The 22954-nt window shown below is 41.1% G+C and overlaps 1 protein-coding gene across 2 annotated transcripts in view; it reads left to right on the top strand.

The window, feature by feature from the left end:
- The first annotated feature begins 7650 nt into the window (after nt 1–7650).
- Atg5 (autophagy related 5) overlaps nt 7651–22954 on the top strand; it is a 79340-nt gene continuing 64036 nt past the window's right edge. Inside the window, exons 1-3 of one of the 2 annotated variants that reach the window (XM_042665601.1) lie at nt 7651–7915; nt 15577–15742; nt 22124–22251. In XM_042665601.1, the coding sequence (XP_042521535.1) occupies nt 15635–15742; nt 22124–22251 (236 nt within the window). In that variant the 5' untranslated portion in view covers nt 7651–7915; nt 15577–15634. Of the gene's footprint in view, nt 7916–15576; nt 15743–22123; nt 22252–22954 lie in introns of those variants that run through there. The other variant, XM_042665641.1, reaches the window with a different exon arrangement.

Below are 22954 nucleotides of genomic sequence, written 5' to 3'. Positions count from 1 at the left end.
ATGAGTAAGGTAATGAATACATTAGCTATCTAGCATTGTTAGAGAGCAGTATATTTCTCTTTTCTTTCTTTTTTTTTTTTTTGGTCGGTTGTGGGGACTGAACTCTGGGCCTGGGAGCTGTCCCTCAGCTCTTCAGCTCAAGGCTAGCTCTCTACCATTTGAGCCACAGCTCCACTTCCAGCTTTTTCTGCTTATGTGGTGCTGAGGAACTGAACCTAGGGCATCATGCATGTGAGGCAAGTACTCTACCACTGAGCCAACTTCCCAGCCCCAAGAGCATTTATGGTCAGAGATGTTAACATTTCTTCATGTGTCTATTGGCCATTCTTATTTCCTCTTTAAAGTCTCTTTTTTAATTCTTCAGCCCATTATTAGTGGGGTGGTTGTTTAAGGATTTATTTTTGGAGGGTTTTTGTTTGAATTTTTTTTTTGGGGGGGGGGTCCAGTCATGGGACCTGAACTCTGGGCCTGAGCACTGTCCCTCAGCTCTGCAGCTCAAGGCTAGTGCTCTACCACTTGAGCCACAGTGCCACTTCCAGCTTTTTTCTTTTTTGCTTATGTGGTGCTGAGGAATCGAATCCAGGGCCTCATGCATGCAAGGCAAGCGCTCTACCACTGAGCCACCTTCCCAGCCCTATTGTTTGAATTTTTTTGAGATTAAGTGATTACATAAATTTCACAGTATTGTGAGATAGTGATACTTAGCAAAATCACAAACACATTTTAACCTTCACAAGGTGCATGGTCATTATCATGGTCTATAAAGCTTATGAATTCTACAAACTTTGACATTACAACTATTTTTTCCAAATCGGGTGATATGTACATTTCTTTCCTTTTAATTAGCGTAAACTGTTCCCTCTTTCTCTCTCATTCCCTCCCTCCCATTGCTACCCTTGAGTTGCTTAATTCACGTTCATCAGTTCCAATGCAGCTGCTTGGGGAGTAATTCCTTTATGAAACTGATGTGCTCTCTGCTGCACTAAGAAGGCATTTGATTGATTGATTGATTGATTAATTAATTTATTTATTTGGGTCTGGTCATGGGGCCTGAACTCTGGGCCTGGGCACTGTCTCTCAGCTCTTCAGCTCAAGGCTAGCACTCTACCACTTGAGCCACAGCGTCACTTCCGGCTTTTTTCTTTTTGCTTATGTGGTGCTGAGGAATCGAACCCAGGGCCTCATGCATGCAAGGCAAGTGCTCTACAACTGAGCCACCTTCCCAGCCCCTGATTTATTTTTAAACAGTTTTTTTTGTCAGTCATGGGGCTTGAACTCTGGGCCTGGGTGCTGTTCTTGAGTTCTTCAGCTCAACGCAAGCACGCTACCACTTGAGCTACAGCACCACTTCAGGTTTTCTGGTGGTTTATTGGAGATAAGAGTTTCACGGACTTTCCTGCCCAAGCTGGCTTTAAACAAATGAGCCTTAGATCTCAGCCTCCTGAGTAGCTAGGATTACAGGTGTGAGCCCCCAGTGCCTGGCTTTAAATAGATATTTTAATAAAAAAAATTAATGCTGGAACAGTTATCTGATTCGAAAATGATTTTAGAATAATATTAATTTATAGGATGAAACCTTAGTACATAATACATAATAGTTATAAATATAACAGTCCTTCTTATCTGCAGGATATGTTCTAAGATCCCCAGTAGATGCCTAAAACCATGAAGTAAATCAAACAGTGTTTATACTCTATTTTTTTCTCCATGTGTGTGTGTGTGTGTGTGTGTGTGTGTGTCTGTGTATACATCTATAGATATGTGTGTGATAAAATTTAAAAGGTAGACACAATAAGAAATTAACAATAACCAGTAGAAGATTATAATAATATACTGAAATACCTGGGTTCTAGTGGTCTGTAATCCTAGCTACTTAAGAGGCTAAGATCTAAGGATCGTGGTTGATAGGGCAGAAAAACAGAGAGGGGAAGAGGCTGGTCTAGAGGGGCAGCTTAAGTAATGGATTACTAGCCATGAGGGAAAAAGTTGGCACAGGCTCTGAATGTAAGCTCCTGCACTGGCACAATTTATACTGGCACAATTTATAAGCTACAAGTAATAATTTAGTGGCAAGGTAACAGTGATCTGAATTGTAGAAGAGAATACATGTTCTGGAAGGAATTGTTAAAAGATGCTAAACAGGAGAGAGACACTGTTAGAGCACATTTTAGAAAAGGCATAATAGTTAAAATCAAAGCAAAATGAGACAAATGAAGCAAAAATGGAGATAGAGGAATCAGGCAGGAACCTATCCTATCAGTTTAGGTAAGAAGCGGTCAAATCCAGTACAGTGGCTCATATTGTAATCCTAGACACTTGAGGGGTGGAGACCAGAAGGATTTAGTTGAGACCAGCACAGTCAAAATTTTCTCAAGCCGTGTGCTGGTGGCTCACGCCTGTAATCCTAGCTACTTAGGAAGCTGAGATCTGAAGATCAAGGTTCAAAGCCAGCCTAGGCAGGAAAGTCTGTAAGACTCTTATCTCCAATTAGCCACTAGAAAACCAGAAGTGGCACTGTGGCTCAAGTGATAAGAGTGCTAGGCTTGAGCTGAAGAGCTGAGGGACAACTCCCAGGCCCAGAGTTCAAGCCCCATAACCACCAAAAAAAAAAAAAAAAAAAAAAAATCTCAAGCCAGTAATCCTAGCTACTCAGGAGGCTGAGATCTGAGGATTACGATTTGAAGCCAACCCAAGTAGGAAAGTCAGTGAGACTCTTATCTCCAATTAACCACCAAAAAAAAGCCAGAAGTGGAGTTGTAGCTCTAGGGGTAGAACATTAGCCTTGAGCAAAAAGAAGCTCAGGGACAGCACCCAGATCTTGAGTTCAAGCTCTAGGACCCACACCAAAAAAAAAAAAAAAAGAAGAAGCAGCAGCTAGAATTACAGGCGTCACATGGGGTTCACCTCATGGAAGTACAGATAGGAATACTGAGGTTCAAGCTAGTCCAGGCAAAAATCAAACTCCCATCTCAAAAAGAAACAAAACAAAAAGAGTTGGAGGCATGGCTCATGATAGAGCTCCTAGTACTGAAGGGGGTGGAGGGAGAAGAAGAAGGAGAAGGAGAGGGAGGGGAGGGAAGGAGAAGATGGAAAGATGAGAGAGAGGGAGGGAGGGACAGACAGAGCGGAGGAGAGAAAAAATAGTGAAGGTTGAAGGAAAGATTTTAATAGCATGAAAGAACACTTGAACACTTGTAGGCTGAAGGAAGAAACTAGTAGTGAGGGAAATTTGAAAGACAGGCAAGTTATTTAAAGCATACAGAGTAAGAAGTTAGTACTGAAGCACAACATTCATTGCCACTGTAATAATGGCCTATTAGAGTTCAGTTGTTGTTGGTGGTGGTACTGGTGATTATGATAGTGGTGTGGTGTTAAGTTGAGATATAACTTAGATTGGAGGAAAGCAAATTAGAGTAAAAATATTCCTTGGTTCTGAACATTACAAACTGTTAACAAAAATAAAAGATGTTACAAATGCAAACTATTACAGTGAGAGGAAAAGAGGGCATATTATTAACAAAGATTTCTCTGGTGTCTCTCTTTTGGGTTCGGAATTTTGGAGGATTTATGTTTGTGACATCTGTTGAAAAAGCAGGACTTTATAAAGTTCTTCAACAAGTAAAAAACAATGGTTGCTTTAGATTCTCTCAAAATGAGCTGAAGCTTTGTCAGTCATGGGGTTTGAACTCTGGGCCTGGGCACTGTCCCTCAGCTCTTCAGCTTAAGGCGAGTACTCTACCACTTAAACAGTGTCACTTCCAGTTTTCTGGTGGTTAATTGGAGTTAAGAGATTCATGGACTTTCCTGCCTGGGCTGGCTTTGAACCTCGATCCTCAGACCTCAGCCTAGGATTACACGAGTGAGTGACTGGTGCCTGCCTCAGAAAGAACCTTTTATTTTTATTTTTTTTAAGAGACTGGAATGGTGTTTATTTAGGCTTTTAACTTTATTTACAAGATTAAAAATAAACCTAGTCCTTTTTTGGGTCTAGTACATTTACTTAAGACTTCTATTCTGCTCCAATTGAGTATACATAATTGGTCAAGACATTAAACAAGTAAAATGAGGCTAAACATGAAGCCCAGGCCAAGCAACAGACAAGAGGCACTCTAACCCTTGTCAAACTCCAGAGAGGCTCAACGCAGACTGACATCTCTGAAGCAAACATGTAGTCTATGAAAATACTCCTCAACCTTTTAAAAACTATAATCTCTCTAACAGCCTCTTTAAATGTGTTTTCTAATTGTTCCCATGAAATTTTATATAAAATAGAATATTATATAACAAAAGCTATAGGCATATCCAGTGACATTCTCAATTGTGATGCATATGATACCATCTTGCAGTAATCCCAGCAGGTACAACATGACTGCTCTGTGAAGTCTAAGGAAGGAATGCTTCAGACCAGAAATGCATGATCCCCACATCATGGGACTAGTCCAGTATAAAACCAGAAGCGGCTACTGGCTACTTCTTGACGCCAACTAAATTTGGACTAAAAAACCCCAAGAACCTACACTGCAGCTATTGCCCCCAAATAAGAACTTTTCAATTAGGCATCAAAAAGAACTTTTTTTTTTGGTTGGTCATTGGTCTTGAACTCAGCCTGGATGCTGTCCCTCAGCTTTTCATCTCAAGGCGCATGCTCTACCACTTGAGCTACCATACCACTTCTGGCTTTTTTTTTTTTAATGTTTATGTGGTGCTGAGGAATTGAACCCAGGGTCACATGAATGTGAGGCAAGCACTATACCACAGAGCCACCTTCCCAGCCCCTCAAAAAGAACTCTTAAAGTTATCTTCATAGAAAAGAAATATGCAGTGTCAGTAACTGGGAGGGAAGACACGTATTAGCACATGGAAACAACAAAAAATAAGTAGGGAATTCCTTGTAAGTCCACCTTTTAGCTGCTGAAGGAGATTCAGAAACAGATTGGAAAGAATTCATGAGCTATGTGAAGGAAACAATGATAACTGGAACACCTTCAAAGAGGAAATATGGCATGGGAAGAATGGCTGAAATAACCAACAATATTTATTTCTGGGTGGGTTATGAGATACAGAGCCATGTTTTCATATCTACAATGCTGGTTTTTTTTTTTTGGGGGGGGGTCCAGTCATGGGGCCTGAACTCTGGGCCTGGGCGCTGTCCCTCAGCTCTTCAGCTCAAGGCTAGCACTCTACCACTTGAGCCACAGTGCCACTTCCGGCTTTTTTCTTTTTGCTTATGTGGTGCTGAGGAATCGAACCCAGGGCCTCATGCATGAAAGGCAAGTGCTCTACTACTGTGCCATCTTCCCAGCCACTGCAATGCTGTTTTGAAGAACAGGGATTGGATATTTCTTTTGTTGGTTGGAGATTGGAGAAAGGGAGATGGAAGGAAATCAAGGATACAGGGGGAAAAGAACATCACTAGAACTGGATTTTAGGACAGAGTAATCATTCTTTGTTACTTGGACTTGCATCAAGCTTTCCTTTAATAACTGATTAGGAAAGCATTCAACTGTATAGTAATTGAAAGAATTTTTTTGTCTTGTTTTGTTTTGGGTCAGTTGTGGGGCTTAAACTCTGGGCCTGGGCGCTGTCCCTACACTTTTCAGCTCAAGGTGAGTGCTCTACCGCTTGAGCAACAGCACCACTTCCGGTTTTCTAGTGGTTTATTGGAGATAAGTCTCACGGACTTTCCTGCCCAGGCTGGCTTTGAACCACAATCCTCAGATCTCAGCCTCCTGGGTAGCTAGGATTACAGGCATGAGCCACTGGTGTCTGGCGAAAGAATTTTTTTTTGGTAGGTGGTAGGGCTTGAACCCAGAGCCAGGGTGCTGTCCCTGAGCTTGTGTGTGTGTGTGTGTGTGTATGTGTGTGTGTGTGTGTGCATGTGTGCACGCACATACACACCTGTCCTGGTGCTTGAACTCAGGCATGGGCACTGTCCTTGAAGTTTCTCTTTAACTGTAATGAGGAATTGAACTCAGGGCTTCAGTTATGCTAGGCAAGCACTTTACCACTAAGCCACATTCTCAGCCCTGTCCCTGAGCTTTTGCGCTCAAGGCTAGTGCTCTACCACTTTGAGCCACAGCACCACTTTTGGTTTTATGGAGGTTAATTGGAGATTAGAGTCTATCATAGACTTTCCTGCCTAGGGCTAGCTTTGAACCATGATCCTCAGATCTCAGCCTCCAGAGTAGCTAGGATTAACTGAAAGAATTTTATAATGAATGTACATTTCCAGCAAATGCACACCTTGGGGCTAACATTTTCTTTCTTGTGCCAGTATTGCTGGCACCCTACCACTTGAGCCATACCTCCATGTCTGGCTTTTTGCTGGTTAATTGAAGGGTCCCCAGATTTTCCTGCTCAAGTCGGCTTCCAACTGTGATCCTCTCATCTCAGGCTCCTAAGTAGCTATGATTATAGATGTGAACCTGGCAAGATATATATTTCAAAGTCTTACCCAATGATACTACATACATACTTAAGCAAACATTTTAGAAAACAATATTTACCTTTTACCTATGTGAACTGTGTTTATATTTTCAATTACTATTTCATTTAAAATGATGCTAGCTATGCTCCCCTAACTGTGGATAGTAACCAACCATTTGAAAGTCATTGAGCTAGACAACTTTCAGAAAGATTCTAAATAATCCTGTAGTGCCAGCTAGGCATGGTGGAGCAGGTCGATAATGCCAGCACTCAGGAAGCTGGAGACCAAGGTTTTCCTTATCTGTCAGAACCTGTTCTGAGTGTCTGCCAGTATTTACTTAGCATACAGAGCATCCCAAAAACCGGAAGTAGCGCCATGGCGCAAGTGGTAGAGCCCTTGCCTTGAGCTGAAGAGCTGAGGGACAGCTTCCAGGTCCAGAGTTCAAGCCCCACGATCATCAAACAAAAAACAAAACAAAACCCAGAAACACCTTAAGTACCTAGTAAGACTCCTGGATAGACCTAATTTAAATACTCTTTAGAAGCTTATTAATTGCTTCACAAACAGTAAGAAAAAGACAGACACTTCTGGATAGGTGTGGGGTTCAGTACTCAGCCTTCAATTAAATACAGCTATTGTACCATAATTCTAAAAGAAAAATAAAATTGAAGGATTAACTGAGGACGCCCATGTCAAAGCATTTTGAAAGTTAAGGTTTTACTTTACACAAGTATTTTGTGATGAGGAGATTTAAGGCTCAGGGAAGGCAACGTCTTGGGATTTTTTTTTAATGCTGTTCTGCCTGATGCTGGTGGTTCCCGCTGAGATCGGAGGATCCCGATTCCAACCCACCCAGGAGAAATGTCCCGTGAGATTCTCAGGTCCAATTAACCAGCAAAAAACCGGAAGTAGAGCTGTGGCCAAAAAAGCAGAAGGGCTCAGCGCCCAGACCCCGAGTTCAAGCCCCAGGATTGGCACAAGAACAAAACAACAACAAAACACCGCTTTGTTATGTTACCTCAACCCCTCTAAACATCACTGACCACGTGTTGGCACTAGACCAGGGTCAGGGAAAAGCCTGCAGTCTTTGGGGACGTTCCGCATTACCCGACAGCGCCCGACACCCCGCTTGATCTGCGCATGCTCGAGAGCGGCGGGAGCCTCGCGGGGTTGGGCCGGGCTCCGAGGGCGGAGCGCAGGCCACGTGGGGTCCCGTGACGTCATCTTCGGGCGTCCAGGGTGACTGGATTCGCGGTGGGCTTCCAGGATTCCGCGGCGTCGACGCCGGTTGTAGTCCCTGAGAACCGGAGGGCGGAAGTACAGCGGGATTCGCTCGGACCTCGGTGCTGGTGCTTTCCTGCGGCTGCGCGAGCTCCCCGGACTCCTAGTCTCCGTGTTTCTGCAGGACTGTGTGGGTCAAGCAGGCAGTGCTGGGACGGTGCCACTTCACCGGTGCGGGAAGCGAGAAGGAGCCGGCGCTCGGAGAAGGTGTGTGTGCGCGCGCTGGAGCGCGGGCGTGAGGCGCACGCCGGGTCAGGGGTCACGGGCCGGGGTCCCGGTAGGGGACGGTGGGGAGGTGGGAAGAGACACCCCGGGTAGCGCTGTCGGAGCGTCTCCGGGCACCGCCTCCGGAGCCCTTGGCCCGGCCTTGTGCGGTCAGTCCTGGGCAGCGTGTCAGTGTCTTTCTAAGGTAGGGAGGTTGAGTGCCTGGCTCGACAGTTCAAATATTAATTCAAGTCGTTACTCAAACATTTCCCTGGGCATTTCGATTTTATACGAGATGAGGAAATGTTATCCTCACCTTGGTATTTCTGAAATCTCATGTTCATAATAAGATTTGATGCGACCAAAGCCATTTTCTGTTGCTAAAGCACTTTCGCAGTCGTTAGTTATACTTTGGATTGTTTTTACACTCCTCAGCCATCGAGAAGGAATCTAGGAACTGGGTGGTTCTCGATTTTTCTGAAGGGCGAGAAAGCACTGCATACTTTCAGTAATCAGAACCTAGAGACTTTATCAAGAAGCAGTTGAACCTCCAAGACCTTCCAGAGTTCACCTGATAAATCTTTCCAGTCCTTGAGGCTTGAGTACTGGATTATGACTGAAGTAATTTAATACCAGGAGTAGTTAGTTGAATTTTGAAAATAAGGGTGGGCTTTAGGGTAGTGAGAGGGATTTTACACTAGATTTAAGTCTATCTTAATTGGGAAAAAAATGAACTGAAGGAGCTGTATGGATGTGGACTTTTAAGATAGTGAATACACATCAGGTGTGGTTTTGAATAACAAATACTGAGTATTTACTGTGTGTCGTGTGAATCGAACAGTATGTCACTCTGAAGTTCACTTTGGAGATGAGGAAGAGAAAGCATTGAATCAAAAAGTACCTGTCAAGCCGGGCACTGTTGGCTGAGGCTTGTAATCCTAGCTACTTAGGAGGCTGAGATCTCGGGATCGGGGTTCCAAAGCCAGCCTTGGTCGGTAAGTCTGTGAGATGCTTGCCTCCAATTGACCACCAGAAAACTGGATATGGAGCTGTAGCTCAAAGTGGTAGAAGCTGTCTGTGAAGGAAAAAGCTCAAGGACAGCTCCCAGCCCTTGAGTTAAAACCCCACTACCGACCAAAAAAAAAAAAGTATATGTTAGATGGTGGGTGGGAGGTCAAGTGGTGGCCATAGAAACAGACTTTTCAGTGGAAGACCTAACCTAAAAGTGGTGAAGCTGTAAGTGGAATGAGCCACAGCTCTACCAAAGAGGCCCAGAGGTGGAGCAAACAAGCTTATTTGCTCCTCAAATTTGTTTGGAAAACAATTTGGCTGGAAAACAATGAGCTAGTGGAGAGGGAAGTAGATACACTGGTAGAAATAGGGCAAGATTGTGTAGACACTTGTAAGCTTTCAGAGCTGTTTTTGCTTTGATTGAGGTAGGTCTTGAGTGTAGTTTAAATCTAGGATATTAAAAAGATCAGATTGCTATATTGACTGTTGCAGTGCTAACACCAGAGCTGGTACTAGGCCTTTGCCTATCCAGTTTAAAGGTCAAGGTGACTTGGATTAGGGTGGTAACTCAAGAGATGGTCCCAACTGATAAGGCAGTTGACTTGTTTCTAAGGTGGAGCAGTCTACTGCAAAGGAATAGTTTGAGCAGACTGTTTGTGATCTGGGAAACCAAAGAGTAGAATTACCACTTAGTGAAATAGGGAGGACAACAGAATAATAGGGAAGAGGGGGGAGGAAGTTCTGAAATTCCATTTCCAGTTTTGCACAGGTTGAATTTTCCGATTGCTATGTCTGTGTGTAGTGGTGTACAAAGTAAAGCAAGCTCTACTCTGGGCTGAGGATGTAAGGATGTAAATGGGAACTGTAAATGTATAAATGGTGTTTATAATATAGCCTGGGGAATCTCCATGGGCGTGTCTCAAGGACTGAGCCCTGGGGCACTCAATGTTTAGGGAATTTACCAGTTCCATCCCCTCCCCCTCTGCAGACAAGTAAAATAGGATGAAATGAAATTGAAAGCAAGGTCTTTAGCTGTGAGTGGGTGGGGAAGGTTATTTGGAGATTTGAGGAACAAGAAAATAAGCCGTAATGCTGGTGGAAGTTTGGGAATGTTGCTGGATTAGGGAAATGTAGGTATATAGACTACTCACAACAGTTTAACTTTAAAAACAGCCAGCACTTACTATTATTTTTAGTTGCTTACAAACTTACTCTAATCTATATTTTGAAATTTCTAGGTAGCTGTGGATTTTGTTGTTGACTTTTCTTGGTAGGTGATATAGAAAGCTTACTTACACTTTTTTTGTTGTTGTTGGTTGTGGGGCTTGAACTCGGCCTGGGCGCTATTCCTAAACTCTTCAGCTAAGATGAGAGCTATGCCACTTGAGCCACAGCGCCACACTCCCTGAGCTTTTTTGCCCAAGGCTAGCACTCTACCACTTTGATCCACATTACCACTTCTGGTTTTCTGGTGGTTAATTGGAGATAAGAGTCTCACAAACTTTCCCGTCCAGGCTGGCTTTGAACCTCGATCCTCAGATCTCACTCTCCTGAGTAGCTAGGATCACAGGCATGAGCCACTGGCGCCCAGCTTACTTGTACATTTTTATTCTGGTTTGAATGATTAATTGGTTAACAGATGTCAATTGGCCACCTAACTAGCACAAGCCCTGAACTGGATGCAGAAATAGAATATTCCAGTTAGGAAGCCTTTATCCTCAAACAGCTTATTTGTGGAGGTCTGCATCATAGGTTTCTGTACCCTGACAATTGGTGGGGACAATGCTGTAAATGTATGTAAGGAAACCTTTCTAAATAACTAAATAACTTTGCTGAAATTAAAGTGTGATTGTACTGATTAAGTAAAATTATTTTTTAGGTAGTTTGGATTATATTTATTACCAAAAGTAGGGATTTTATTTATATTTAGTTAACAAAACTTGCCAAGCCTAATATTTGCTAATTGTTAATTGGAGATAAGGTAGATCTGATTTAATTTTTGTCTTTGCTATCAAAGAACTCACAGTTCAAAGAGGAGAGAGGCAAGAGACATAACTGATATAATAACTGCTATGCTTTCCAGTATAGGTTACTAAAGTAATTAGACTAGAGGCTGCTTAGGGGAAAGCTGCCCAAGGAGCTGATATTAAGCTCTTAAAAGATTAGCAGTAGTTCAAGAGAAGATTAAAGAGTTCACCAAAAAAGAGGGAAGGAGCATACCTGCCAAGGCATACCTGCCTTGGAAGCACAAGGAGACTACTTAGTGCAAACAATTATTGATTGAAAACTAGAATTGTCTGCATACTTCATGATATAGGATTTGGAAAGGACAGGTTGTTGTTCTAGGGTATACAACTAATAGGTCAGAGTTTAAACCCCTATCAGTTTGACTTAAAAGCCTGCTTTACCTTATAGCCCACTGTCTTCATTCTTCATGCTTTACAAACATCAATTTTTTCTTTGAAAGACTCATCTCATAACAGTTCACTAGGACCATTCTAGATTGAGCACTTAGTTGCAGAAATTACTTCCAAGATAGTCTAACTTGAGGCTCTCCTCTTTTTTTTTAAATAAGTTTTTTTATTGTGAAAATACTGTACAGAGGGGTTACAGTTACATGAGCAAGGTATATTTCTTATCAAGCATTGTTGCCTTCTCCTTTGTTTTTCCCCTACCATCCCTTCCCTCTCACCTTCTCAACTACACTTTGCCCCAAATTGTAAAGTTTGTATTTCAACATAGTGTCTTGTACATCTCATTGTTGCAGTGGGTCAACCTATAACCCTATTTAAACATTTTGTTTTTTCCCTTCCCTCCCCAAATGAGGCTCTCCTCTTGTGTATTGCTACCAAATGATTGTTTTTTTAGTTAATCAAACCTTTTTAGATTCTCTAGGCTTGGTGGATGAAACTGAGGACCCCCTCCCCCCAAATGAACTCAGTTTCTGAGTTCAAGCCCCTGGACCAGCATCAAAAGAGCAAAAGAGAAACAGAAAACACCCCCCAAACCAAAGAGCTGATATATGATATACTGGAATGAATTTTTACAGATAATGACATAAAAGCAAGAATTGTTTGCATTTTATATCAAATGCATATTTTTTTCAACTTTGTGACTCATTTTCATTGGTAAAGTAGGTTGTATTCATTTTCATTGGTAAAGTAGGTTGAGGCTCAGTGAAGTGACTTGCCTAAGATCATGTGTGATATTAAAATGTGTTATAATATCAGCTATTTGATTACTATTCTACCTAACTCAAAATTTTAAAAAAGTTGACAGATGATGTCATTGCCCATTTCTTGTCTTTATAGATGATATTTTACCCTGCTTGGAATATATAACAAATGTCAACTGGGTAACCCTGAATTGGATGCAGAAATAGGACATTCATTCAGGAAGCATCTGTCTTCAATTTAGGATTTTTTTTTAACTCACTGATGACTGAATCATTATGTGAAAGCAATACAGATACAGTAGAAATCATACTGAGAATTTTTAAAAGACTTATTAAGATAGATTAGTTATACAAAGGGAAGTTTCATTGAGACTTTTCCATCTGTCCATCTAAACAAGGTATCTTGATCAACCCCCTCTGTAGCCTACATTCCTCCTCCTCTTAAAACAATTTTAACAGGTTTCGTTTTTCTATTTTCATAATTCATATAAAGAACTTCATCCTTCATCTTGTTCCTTATTCACCCTGTTTCTCATTTATCGTCTTTGTTGGCTTTTTCCTTCTTGGCCTTTTCCACTCCTGCTGGTGTGTAGCGTATAGCTTGTTTTACTTTATTGTAATTCTTTTTTTTTTTTTTAGCACCTGTTGAGTATACAAAGGAGTCTTATCATGGCATTTCACATAATCATATAATTAGATTAACCTCATCTATTGCTTTCTCTTTCCTGGTCTTTTCTACCACCTATTTAAAACCTGTTGGTGAGTTTCCTTATGCTGTCTTCATGCACAGACATTATATATTTCCATTTTATTTGTCCTCTGCCCTTCCCCATTTTCCTTTGTGCCTTTAAACAGACCCAGCCACAGTTACATGTTCTTGGCATTTTGAATTCTGATTTTTTTTCCTGGTTGGCCATTTGTGTGTGGTGCTCTTGTGATACCTGGCAGCTGCAGCAAGTGCAGCTCACAGACACTATGGGATCATGAAGGTACTGTATTGCTTAGCCGTGATGTGTTCAGTAGATTAGCTATAGTAGGAACATTTTCAACTTCGATATTTTTAACTTAAGTATCTTTTAGAACATAATCCCATTGTAAATAGTTTTTATTCCTAAAAATCATACTGTAGAATTTTGATGAATGTGGCTGGAATGTAAGACTTTAAACACTCCTATTGGGTGATCTTATTTCCTTTAAGTCCATTCTTATCTCTTTTGGGGGCAGACTCTACAAAGAAAAGCAAGTGTACCACCATGCCCAGCTATTTATTGGTTGAGATAAGAGCTGGCTAACTCTAATTCTAGCTGAATGTAGTGTGCATTTGCACATCTACAATCTCAGTTACTAGGGAGGTTGAGGTCAGCCCTGGCAAAATTATCAAAACCCTATCTCAGAAATAAAACACTAAACCAAACTGGGTGTTAGTGACTCACACCTGTAATCCTAGATATGGAGGAGGCTGAGCTCTGAAGATTTAAGGTTGGAAGCCAGCTTGGGAAGTAAAGTCCAATTAACCACCAAAAAGCTAGAAGTGGAGCTTAAATGGTAGAGCACTAACCTTGAACAAAAAAAACTAAGGGGCACGGGCTGGGGGAAGATGACTCAGTGGTAGAGTGCTTGCCTTGCATGCATGAGGCCCTGGGTTCGATTCCTCAGCACCACATAACCAAAAAGAAAAAAAAAAGCTGGAAGTGGCGCTGTGGCTCAAGTGGTAGAGCGCTAGCCTTGAGCTGAAGAGCTGAGGGACAGCGCCCAGGCCCAGAGTTCAGGCCCCACGACCGGACCCCCCCCCCCCAAAAAAAAAAAAAAAAAAGAAAAAAAGAAAAACTAAGGGGCAGTACTCAGTTCCTGAGTTCAAGCCCCAGGACCAGCACCAAAAAAGAAAAAGAAAAAGAGAAAACACCTACCAAACCAAAAAGCTGAAAGTGGTAGTGGCTCTTGAGGTAGAGTTTATCTGAGAAACTGTGTTCAATCCCCAGTACTACTTAGAGTTGGGCTATTGAGGATCATAGGACATAGGTAAAAGGTTTTCTTTAGGTAAAGTATAAGACTTCTGGGCTTGAAAAGTTGATGCAAGTATAGTTGTATTTTGATTGTGCTTTACTTGATTTACTTGATTATGTAGTGAACGTTTACATAGACTTTCTGATACAGTCTCCCTAAGTTGCCTAGGGCTTCTAAGTATGAACCAGAACACCAAGCTTTGCCTATGAAGTTTGAAATGTTGACTTTTTTATTGGTGGGTCATGGGTCTTGAACTCTGGGCCTGGGCGCTATCCCTCAAGGTGAGCACTCTACCACTTGAGCCACAGCGTCACTTCTGGTTTTCTGGTGGTTAATTGGAGTCTCACTGACATTAATTCAAGTCTCACTGACATTCCTGTCTGGCCTGGCTTTGAACCATGATCCTCAGATCTCAGCCTCCTGAATAGCCAGGATTATAGGCGTAAGCCACTGCCATCTGGCCCCCATTTATTTTTTTAAGGAGATGGGGCTTCAAATGGCCCAAGCTAGCCCCAGACTCCTGGACTCAAGCTGTCCAGCTTCCTGGAGAGCTGGGACTATTGATTTGTTCTACTCTGCCTGCTCAGTCATGTAGGTTTTTGTTTTGTTTTGAGCTAGAAGTAGGTCTTGAACTCAGAGCCTGGGTGCTATCCCTGAACTTTTTTCCAAGACTAACACTGTACCATTTGAGCCACAGCTCCACTTCTCACTTTTTGGTGATTAATTGACAGTAAGAGTCTCACAGACTTTCCTGCCTAGCCTGGTTTTGAACTGTGATCCTCAAATCTCAGCCTCTTGAGTAGCAAGGATTATAGGTATTATTAGTCACCATGGCCCCACCAATTGTACAGATTTTCTTGTGTGTGTACTCATCTCGGGGCTTGAACTCAGGGCCTTGGGTGCTGTTTCTGAGCTTTTGTGCTCAAGGTTAGCACTCTATTACCACTTGAGCCACAACTCCATTTTTAGCTTTTTTTGGTTGTTAATTGGAGATAATAATCTCACTGACTTTACTGACTGGGCTGGCTTCAGATCTCAGCCTCCTGAGAAGCTAAGATTACAAGTATGAGCCACTGATCTGGCCCACGCAATTTTTTTTTTTTTTGCCAGTCCTAGGGCTTGAACTCAGGGCCTGGGCACTGTCTAAGCTTCTTTTTTGCTCAAGACTAGCGCTCTACCACTTGAGCCACAGAGCCACTTCTGGCTTTTTCTGTTTATGTGGTACTGTGGAATCGAACCCAGGGTTTCATGCATGCTAGGCAAGCACTCTACCAGTAAAACACACTCCCAGCTCCAGATTTTTTGAAGTGAATAATTTTTATTCCATTCATTTTCTTCATACACACATTTTAAAAATTATTCTTAAATAGTTTTACCAAGGGGTTTCAATTCAGTTCTTAATATAAACTTCCATTTTATACCAGGTTCATTCATACTTGCAAGGATCTGACTAATGCTCTTCATTTATTCTCAGTTTGGCTTTGATTGAAGAAAGAATTTAGCCTATATGTACTGCTTTAACCACTGGAAGAATGACAGATGACAAAGATGTACTTCGAGATGTGTGGTTTGGACGAATTCCAACTTGCTTCACTCTGTACCAGGATGAGATAACTGAAAGGGAAGCAGAACCATATTATGTAAGTATGTTGGTGGTGACAAATGAGATGTTGAATTTTGTCTGGTTTTGTAAATAACGTTCTAAGATCCTGGAGGCTGTTATCCAACATTTTGTGTGCAACTGATCTATGTTTTGGGAAAAACTAAAAGCTATAGGTCAGCAAAATAGAAAGAAGTGAAAGTCCCACATAATCCTACTAACTGTAGTGCAAAAGTATTGTTAAATAATGACATGTTTTTTTGACTTTTTTCTTTTTCTACTTTGTTTTGGTCCCAGGGGTTGAAGTCTGGGCCTGGGTGCTGTCCCTGAGGTTTTTTGCTCAGGGTTAGTGCTCTACCACTTAAGCCACAGCTCCACTTCTGGCTTCTTTAATGCTTAACTGGAGATAAGAGTCTCATAGACTTTGTTGCCTGGGCTAGCTTTGAACCACTATGCTCAGATCTCATCCTCCTGAGTAGCTAGGATTATATAGTCATGAGCAATCAGTGCTATACCGACTTTCTTCTTATGCATGTATGCATCTATCACATAAGGTAATGGAATTAGGCTAAGGACAAGACTTAGTAGAAGAACATGTATATGTAAGTATATGCAAGGCCCTGAGAAATAGGATTTTAGATATATGATAGTGGAATCCTAAGCTATGTACTATGCTTTAATAAAATGTTACTGTGAAATAATATGTTCATTTGGGCAAGGAGGGTAGCTCAGTGGTAGAGTGCTTGCCTTTTATGCATAAGGCCATGTATTCAATTCCTCAGCACCACATAAGCAGAAAAAGCCAGAAGTGGCACTGTAAGTCAAGTAGTAGAGCACTAGCCTTGAGCTGAAGAGCTGAGGGACAGAGCCCAGGCCCAGAGTTCAGGCCCCACAACTCAAAAAAAAAAAAAAAAAGGTTCACGATTGGTTTTTTTATATTTAGATAATTCCAGGCAACTAATTCCTCAAGTATTTTTGTAGCTTAGTGAACTTAGAAATACATTTGTTCATATATTCCGTTATATATGTGATATATGATATAATAGTCCATATATAGTATTGCATTAGTATATATTATAATGTAATTTAATATACTGGACCTGGGATGTAGCAAAGTACTAGATTATCTATTTAGCATATGTGAGGCCCTGGTCTCCTCTCACCTGAAACACATACTAAAATCAGTTTCTGAACTTACACTTGATATTTTTTTGTTTTTTGGGTGATATTGGGGTTTAAACTCAAAACTTTGTTAGTGTTTCATTAGGCAAATACTCTTATCATTTGAGCCATGCCTTTATCCCTTTTGCTCTGGTTATTTTATTTATTTATTTTGGTTGTGAGTCTTGAATTCACAGCCTGAACTCTGTCCCTGAGCCTCTTTGTGCCCAAGGCTAGTGCACTATCATTTGAGCCACATCCCCACTTCCTGGTTATTTTTATCATCTTAAAGTAGCTGTACAAAAGGTTTTCAGTTCACCAAATAAATAACATTGTACTTACAATGTGCTCTGGTTATTTATTTTTGTGCTGGTACTGGACTTGAACTCAGGACCCAGATGCTGTCCTTTAGTTTTTTCACTTAAGACTGGCACTCTACCACTTGTACCTCAGCTCCAATTTTGGCTTTTGCTAGTTAGTTGGAGATAAAAAGTTGCACAGAGTTTTCCTTCCTGAGTGGATTTTGAACTACAATCTTCAGATCTCAGCCTCCTGAGTAGCTAAGATTAAGGATCTGAGCCACTGGCACCATAACATTGAAAGAACATGCTAAGTACAATCAATGACACAAAGGACTCTAGATTTGTGAGGTATGTTAAGTAGTTATATTTGTAGAGATGGAAAGGTTACCAGCTAGGAGCTAGGATGGGAAAGACTGGAAAGTTAGCTGTTAATGACTAGTGTTTCTTTGGGATGGTTATACCACTGTGTGAATGTGCTTCATGCCACTGTACTTATAAGAGGCTAAAATGTTAAATATGTTAAATGTATTACTACACTGGAAAAGAAAAAGGCTATGCAGCTAGGTGCATGCCTTTACCAAGCTACTTTAACTAGCCACACAAGGCAGGAAGTCCATCAGACTCTTACTGCCGCCCATAAACTACCAAAAAGCTGAAAGTGTAGCTGTGGTAGATGCTAGCTTTAGGCAGAAAGCTTTAAGCAAAACCCAGGCCTTGAGTTGAAGTCCAGGACCAGCACCAAAAAAAGAAAATAAAAGACAATAATGTGATATGCCTGCCTGAAACAGTGAGTAATATACAGCCTGGAGATAAAAGGCAGGATAATGTTATTGTGTGACTTTCTTTTTGTTGTTGTTGTTGTTGGTCATGGGGCCTGAACTCTGGGCCCTGGGTGCTGTCCCTCAGCTCTTTAGCTCAGGGCTAGCGCTCTACCACTTGAGTCACAGCACCACTTCCTGGCCTTTTCTGCTTATGTGGTGCTAAAGAATGGAACTCAGGGTCTCATGCATGCAAGGTGAGCACTCTACCATTGAGCCACCTTTCTAGCCCCTGTGACTTTCTTTTTGTTTTTGCCCATGTAAAGATTTCCTAGGTAGGGGCTGGGAAGGTGGCTCAGTGGTAGAGCGCTTGCCTTGCATGCCGAAGGCCCTGGGTTCGATTCCTCAGCACCACATAAGCAAAAAGAAAAAAAAAGCCGGAAGTGGTGCTGTGGCTCAAGTGGTAGAGCGCTAGCCTTGAGCTGAAGAGCTGAGGGACAGCGCCCAGGCCCAGAGTTCAGGCCCCACGACCGGACCCAAAAAAAAAAAAAAAAGATTTCCTAGGTAAAAATTGTACCTGTGTATACATTATTACTGTTAATGTGAAGGGATGGTAATTTGCTAGTGTTACTGTGAATATTTATGTTACTTGTGGGTTACTCACATGCCAGATTGGAACACAAGATTACAGTTACATTGTATATGTGTTTTGATATAGAGTGAGTGGGCATTCTTTTTTTGTCATTTTTGGCTCTTTGCCTCACTTAACCTTTGATATTTGATTTATTCAGAAAATATTTATTTTGTGTCTTCTATCAAGCAGATACTATTTGGTCATTGGAAATGAAGCATTGAAACAAGAGAGACAAAAATCTGTCTAAATGGAAGTTTTACCCCAATATTGTACATCTTTATTGTGAGAATATTTCAGGAAACCATTAACTATTTAGCAACATCTAGTACAAAATCAGAAGCACTCTTTACAGTGTGTTTTTCTTTACTCCATTGCTTAATATTACTCTGCAGACTAGCTTATTAATATGTTAAGGCCAAAAGTAATTTTAAACTGAAGTTAGATTTTACTAATGTGTACTTCTTTACAATTAGTAATTTAGAAATATCTGCCTTACTGTGCTGCCACACTTTCTGTCACACTTCTACAGATTTTGTCATTTCAGAAAGAATTTGTGTCTATCTTTATTCTTGTAGTACTGAAAGTTGCCTTATTTAATTTATTTATTTACTAATTTTTGCGTGCCAGTACTGGGCTTGAACTCAGGACCTGGATGCTGTCCCTTAGCTTTTTTGTTCAAGGTTGGTACTCTACTACTTGAGCCATAGCTTCACTTTTTGGTGGTTAATAGGGGACAAGAGTATCACAAGAGTGTCACACAGACTTTCCTGCCTGGGCTGGCTTTGAAACCATGATCCTAAGATTTCAGCTTCCTGAGTAGCTAGTATTACAGTTGTGAGCTACTGGTGCCTGGCTTCTTTTTTGTTTTGTTTCTGAGGTGAGGTTTCACTAACTTTTTGTCTGGCCTGGACTTGAACTTACTATCCTGCTTCTACCTCTGAGTAGCTGGGATTATAAGTACCTAGCCACTGCCATTTATGTAATAGCCTATGATTTTGGAAAGCTATTCATGCTCTATGCAAAATTGATAAAACTACCCATAAGGAAAAAAAAAAACCCTCTACTTTAACTTATATATAGTATTAATTTCCTTTCTTCACTAATCATTTCACTAGCTTTTTTATTTTTTTTACTTTTGCTGAGATGGGACTGTTTTGCTTATTAGCTAGCACTCTACCAATTGAGCCATACCTCCAACCCCCAGTTATTTATTTATAAAGGAAAAGCATTGTGAAATCTTTAATACTATTGAGCAGTTTGCTGTTAGTATTTAATACCTTCCATTTCATCCATACTAGGGCATAACAATAATAGCACTTCCGTACCCTTGCCCTGTATCTTCTAGTACCATGTCATTGTCTTCTGCATCATTGGGTTCTATTGTTTTGGGTTTCGATGATTAAGTATCAGTTTCTTTAGTTAGAATAATTCTTTATATTATTTGCCCACCAACTGGGTCTATTGGATTTTCTGATCAAAAGATACCACTTTGAATAGGCAGCCTGAAACATGATTCAGAGTTAGACACATAAAAACAGCCACAAACAGTCATGAGTCAGGTTTATAAGCAAAAGAAGGAAGATGAAGAAACTAGAAATGGTTCTACTGCAAAGAAGAGAAAACATGAATTTTTGACAATTTCCTTATTTCTACTCATGGAATTTTTTTCATAAATGATTTGTTTTTTGTTAAATTGTATGTATAAAGGTGATGTACAAAGGGGTTACAGTTATTTAAGTCAGGTAAAGAGTATATTTCTTTTTTTGTTGGTCGTGGGGCTTGATCTCTGTGCCTGGGTCCTGTCCCTCAGTTCTTCAACTCCAGTTTTCTGAGTGGTTTATTGGAGATAAGAGTCTTACTGACTTTCCTGCCTGGGCTGGCTTTGAACTGTCATATTCATATCTCAGCCTCCTGAGTAGCTAAGATTACAGGCGAAAGCCACAGGCGCCTAGCTAAATTTCTTTTTTTTGGGGGCGGGGGGGGGAAGGTCCTGTTGTGGGGCCTGAATTCTGGGCCTGGGTTCTATCCCTCAGCTCTTCAGCTCAAGGCTAGCACTCTACCACTTGAGCCACAGCGCCACTTCTGGCTTTTTCTTTGTTGCTTATGTAGGTGCTGAGGAATCGAACCCAGGGCCTCATGCATGCAAGGCAAACACTCTACCACTGAGCCACCTTCCCAGCCCCACGGCTACATTTCTTTTTGTACAATGTTACCCTTTCCATGCTCCTCTCCCAGTTTTTCCCTCCCATTCCCTCCTACAAGTTGTATAGTGTCTGATGAGTACTTATGTATTCTTTATGTAAGTGGTAACTTGTTTTTTCAAATCTTCCTTGTTAGATTTTCTTTGAGAGTTCTGTTCCTGGGAAAACATAATGTTTTAATAGTATTCTAGTAGAGTAAAAGCTTTACTAGAATACTATTAAGATATTATGCCAGCCTAACATTTCCTTCTAAGCCTTCAAACTTGGGCTTATTGTGAAATCCTGCTTGATAAGTCTATGTATACATGAGCATGGAATTTATTGTTTCCTTTGAACAGTTTAACACAAGTGATTAATTAAAAATTTTAAGTTAACTTGATAGAACTAGTAATCCTAGGTAGTATGATTTCTAATAAAATTGAACTTTTTTTTTTTTTTTTTTGGTCGGTCATGGGGCTTGAACTCTGGGCTTGGGCGCTATCCCTGCACTCTTCAGCTCAAGGCGAGTACACTACCGCTTGAGCCACAGCACCATTTCCAGTTTGCTGGTGGTTAATTGGAGACAGTCTCACAGACTTTTCTGCCCAGGCTGGCTTTGAACTGCGATCCTCACATCTCAGCCTCCTGAGTAGCTAGAATTACAGGCATGAGTCACTGGCACCCGGCAAAATTGAACTTTTGTGTAAAGCAGTACAAAAGACTGGATAGATTTGCACTAATTATTATAGGCATGTAGACAAACTATAATTAAAAGTAATGTTCCAGGACTAAAGACATGGCTCAAGTTGTGGTGTACCAGCTATGACTGAAAATGCTGAGGGAAAGTTCAAGGCCTTGCACAAACAACCAAACAGAAAATAATGCCCCAACCAGACACATTGGCTCATGCCAGTAGACCTAGCTACTGGGGAGGCAGATACTATGAGGATTATGTATGGCTCAGGGCCAGCCCCAACAGAAACTCTATGAGACCCTTTTAGTCAGTAAAAAAGACCTGGGTGTGGTGGTATAGGAAGCATTTTGGTTCAGGCTTGCATAGGCATAAATGGGAGGCCCTATTTAAAAAAATACCTAAAGCATAAAGAGACGGGGCATAGCTCAATGACAGTGCCTGCCTGGGAAGTACAAAGCCTTGAGTGAAACTCCAGTACCATTGGTGGGGAGAGGAATAGCCCCATTAATAAGTAACTCATATTAACCATTATTATAGCCTTTGATTTTTCTATAGAAAGGGATTGACGATGTGTTGGATATTTAAATGAATGCACAGATTGTAGCTGTTTTTTCCTTAAAATTAAAACCTATTTAGTACATTTTTTTGGAAAAAATAACTGGTAAATACAGTTTTATAAATTTTCATTTCAGTTGCTTTTGCCAAGAGTAAGTTATTTGACGTTGGTAACTGACAAAGTGAAAAAACATTTTCAGAAGGTTATGAGACAAGAAGACATTAGTGAGATATGGTTTGAATATGAAGGCACACCACTGAAATGGTGAGTGAATTTCTCTATTATTAAACATTAAGTATATGCCATATAGTATAGTGCCCTGAAAACAGTTAAAAGAAGTTCCATTAAAAAAGAAACCTGGGTATGGTGGTGCATACCTATAATCTCAGCTACAGAGGTGGGGTGGGGGAGGCAGAGATACAAAGATTGTAGTTTGATACCAACTGAGACAAGTTAGTGGAACACTGTCTAAAGCACAAGTTGGACATAGTTGCAAATGCCTATAATTCCAGCTTTGCTACTCAAGTCTTAGGCTGGACCTGGGCTAAAGCTTGAGACCCTACATGAAAAATAACTTAAAGCAAACAACTAAGGAACTAGCTCAAGTGATAGAGTACTTGCCTAGCATGTGTGGGCCCCTGGGTTCAATCTCCAGTGTTGTAAAAATCAATTAAAACAAAGAATGAAGCCACTAGTATAACTCTCTGCCTTTGATTTGGATGCATCAATTATGGGACAGATTTATATATTTTCAGGAATATGTATAATATGTGTTATATATGTATCATTTGTTTAATAAATATAATTTTTTTGCTAGTCCTGGAGCTAGCTCAGTGCCTGGGCACTCTTCCTGAGGGGTGTGTGTGTATGTGTGTGTGTCTCGGTTGTGGGGCCTGAACTCTGGGCCTGGGTGCTGTCCCTCAGCTCTTCAGCTCAAGGCTAGCACTCTACCACTTGAGCTATAGCG

The sequence above is a fragment of the Dipodomys spectabilis genome, unplaced genomic scaffold, assembly GCF_019054845.1.
Source record: "Dipodomys spectabilis isolate Male_0828 unplaced genomic scaffold, ASM1905484v1 ptg000001l, whole genome shotgun sequence".
Classification (NCBI taxonomy): domain Eukaryota; kingdom Metazoa; phylum Chordata; class Mammalia; order Rodentia; family Heteromyidae; genus Dipodomys; species Dipodomys spectabilis.
The sequence above is the reverse complement of the archived record's forward strand: the minus strand, read 5'-3'. Positions and strand labels throughout refer to the sequence as shown.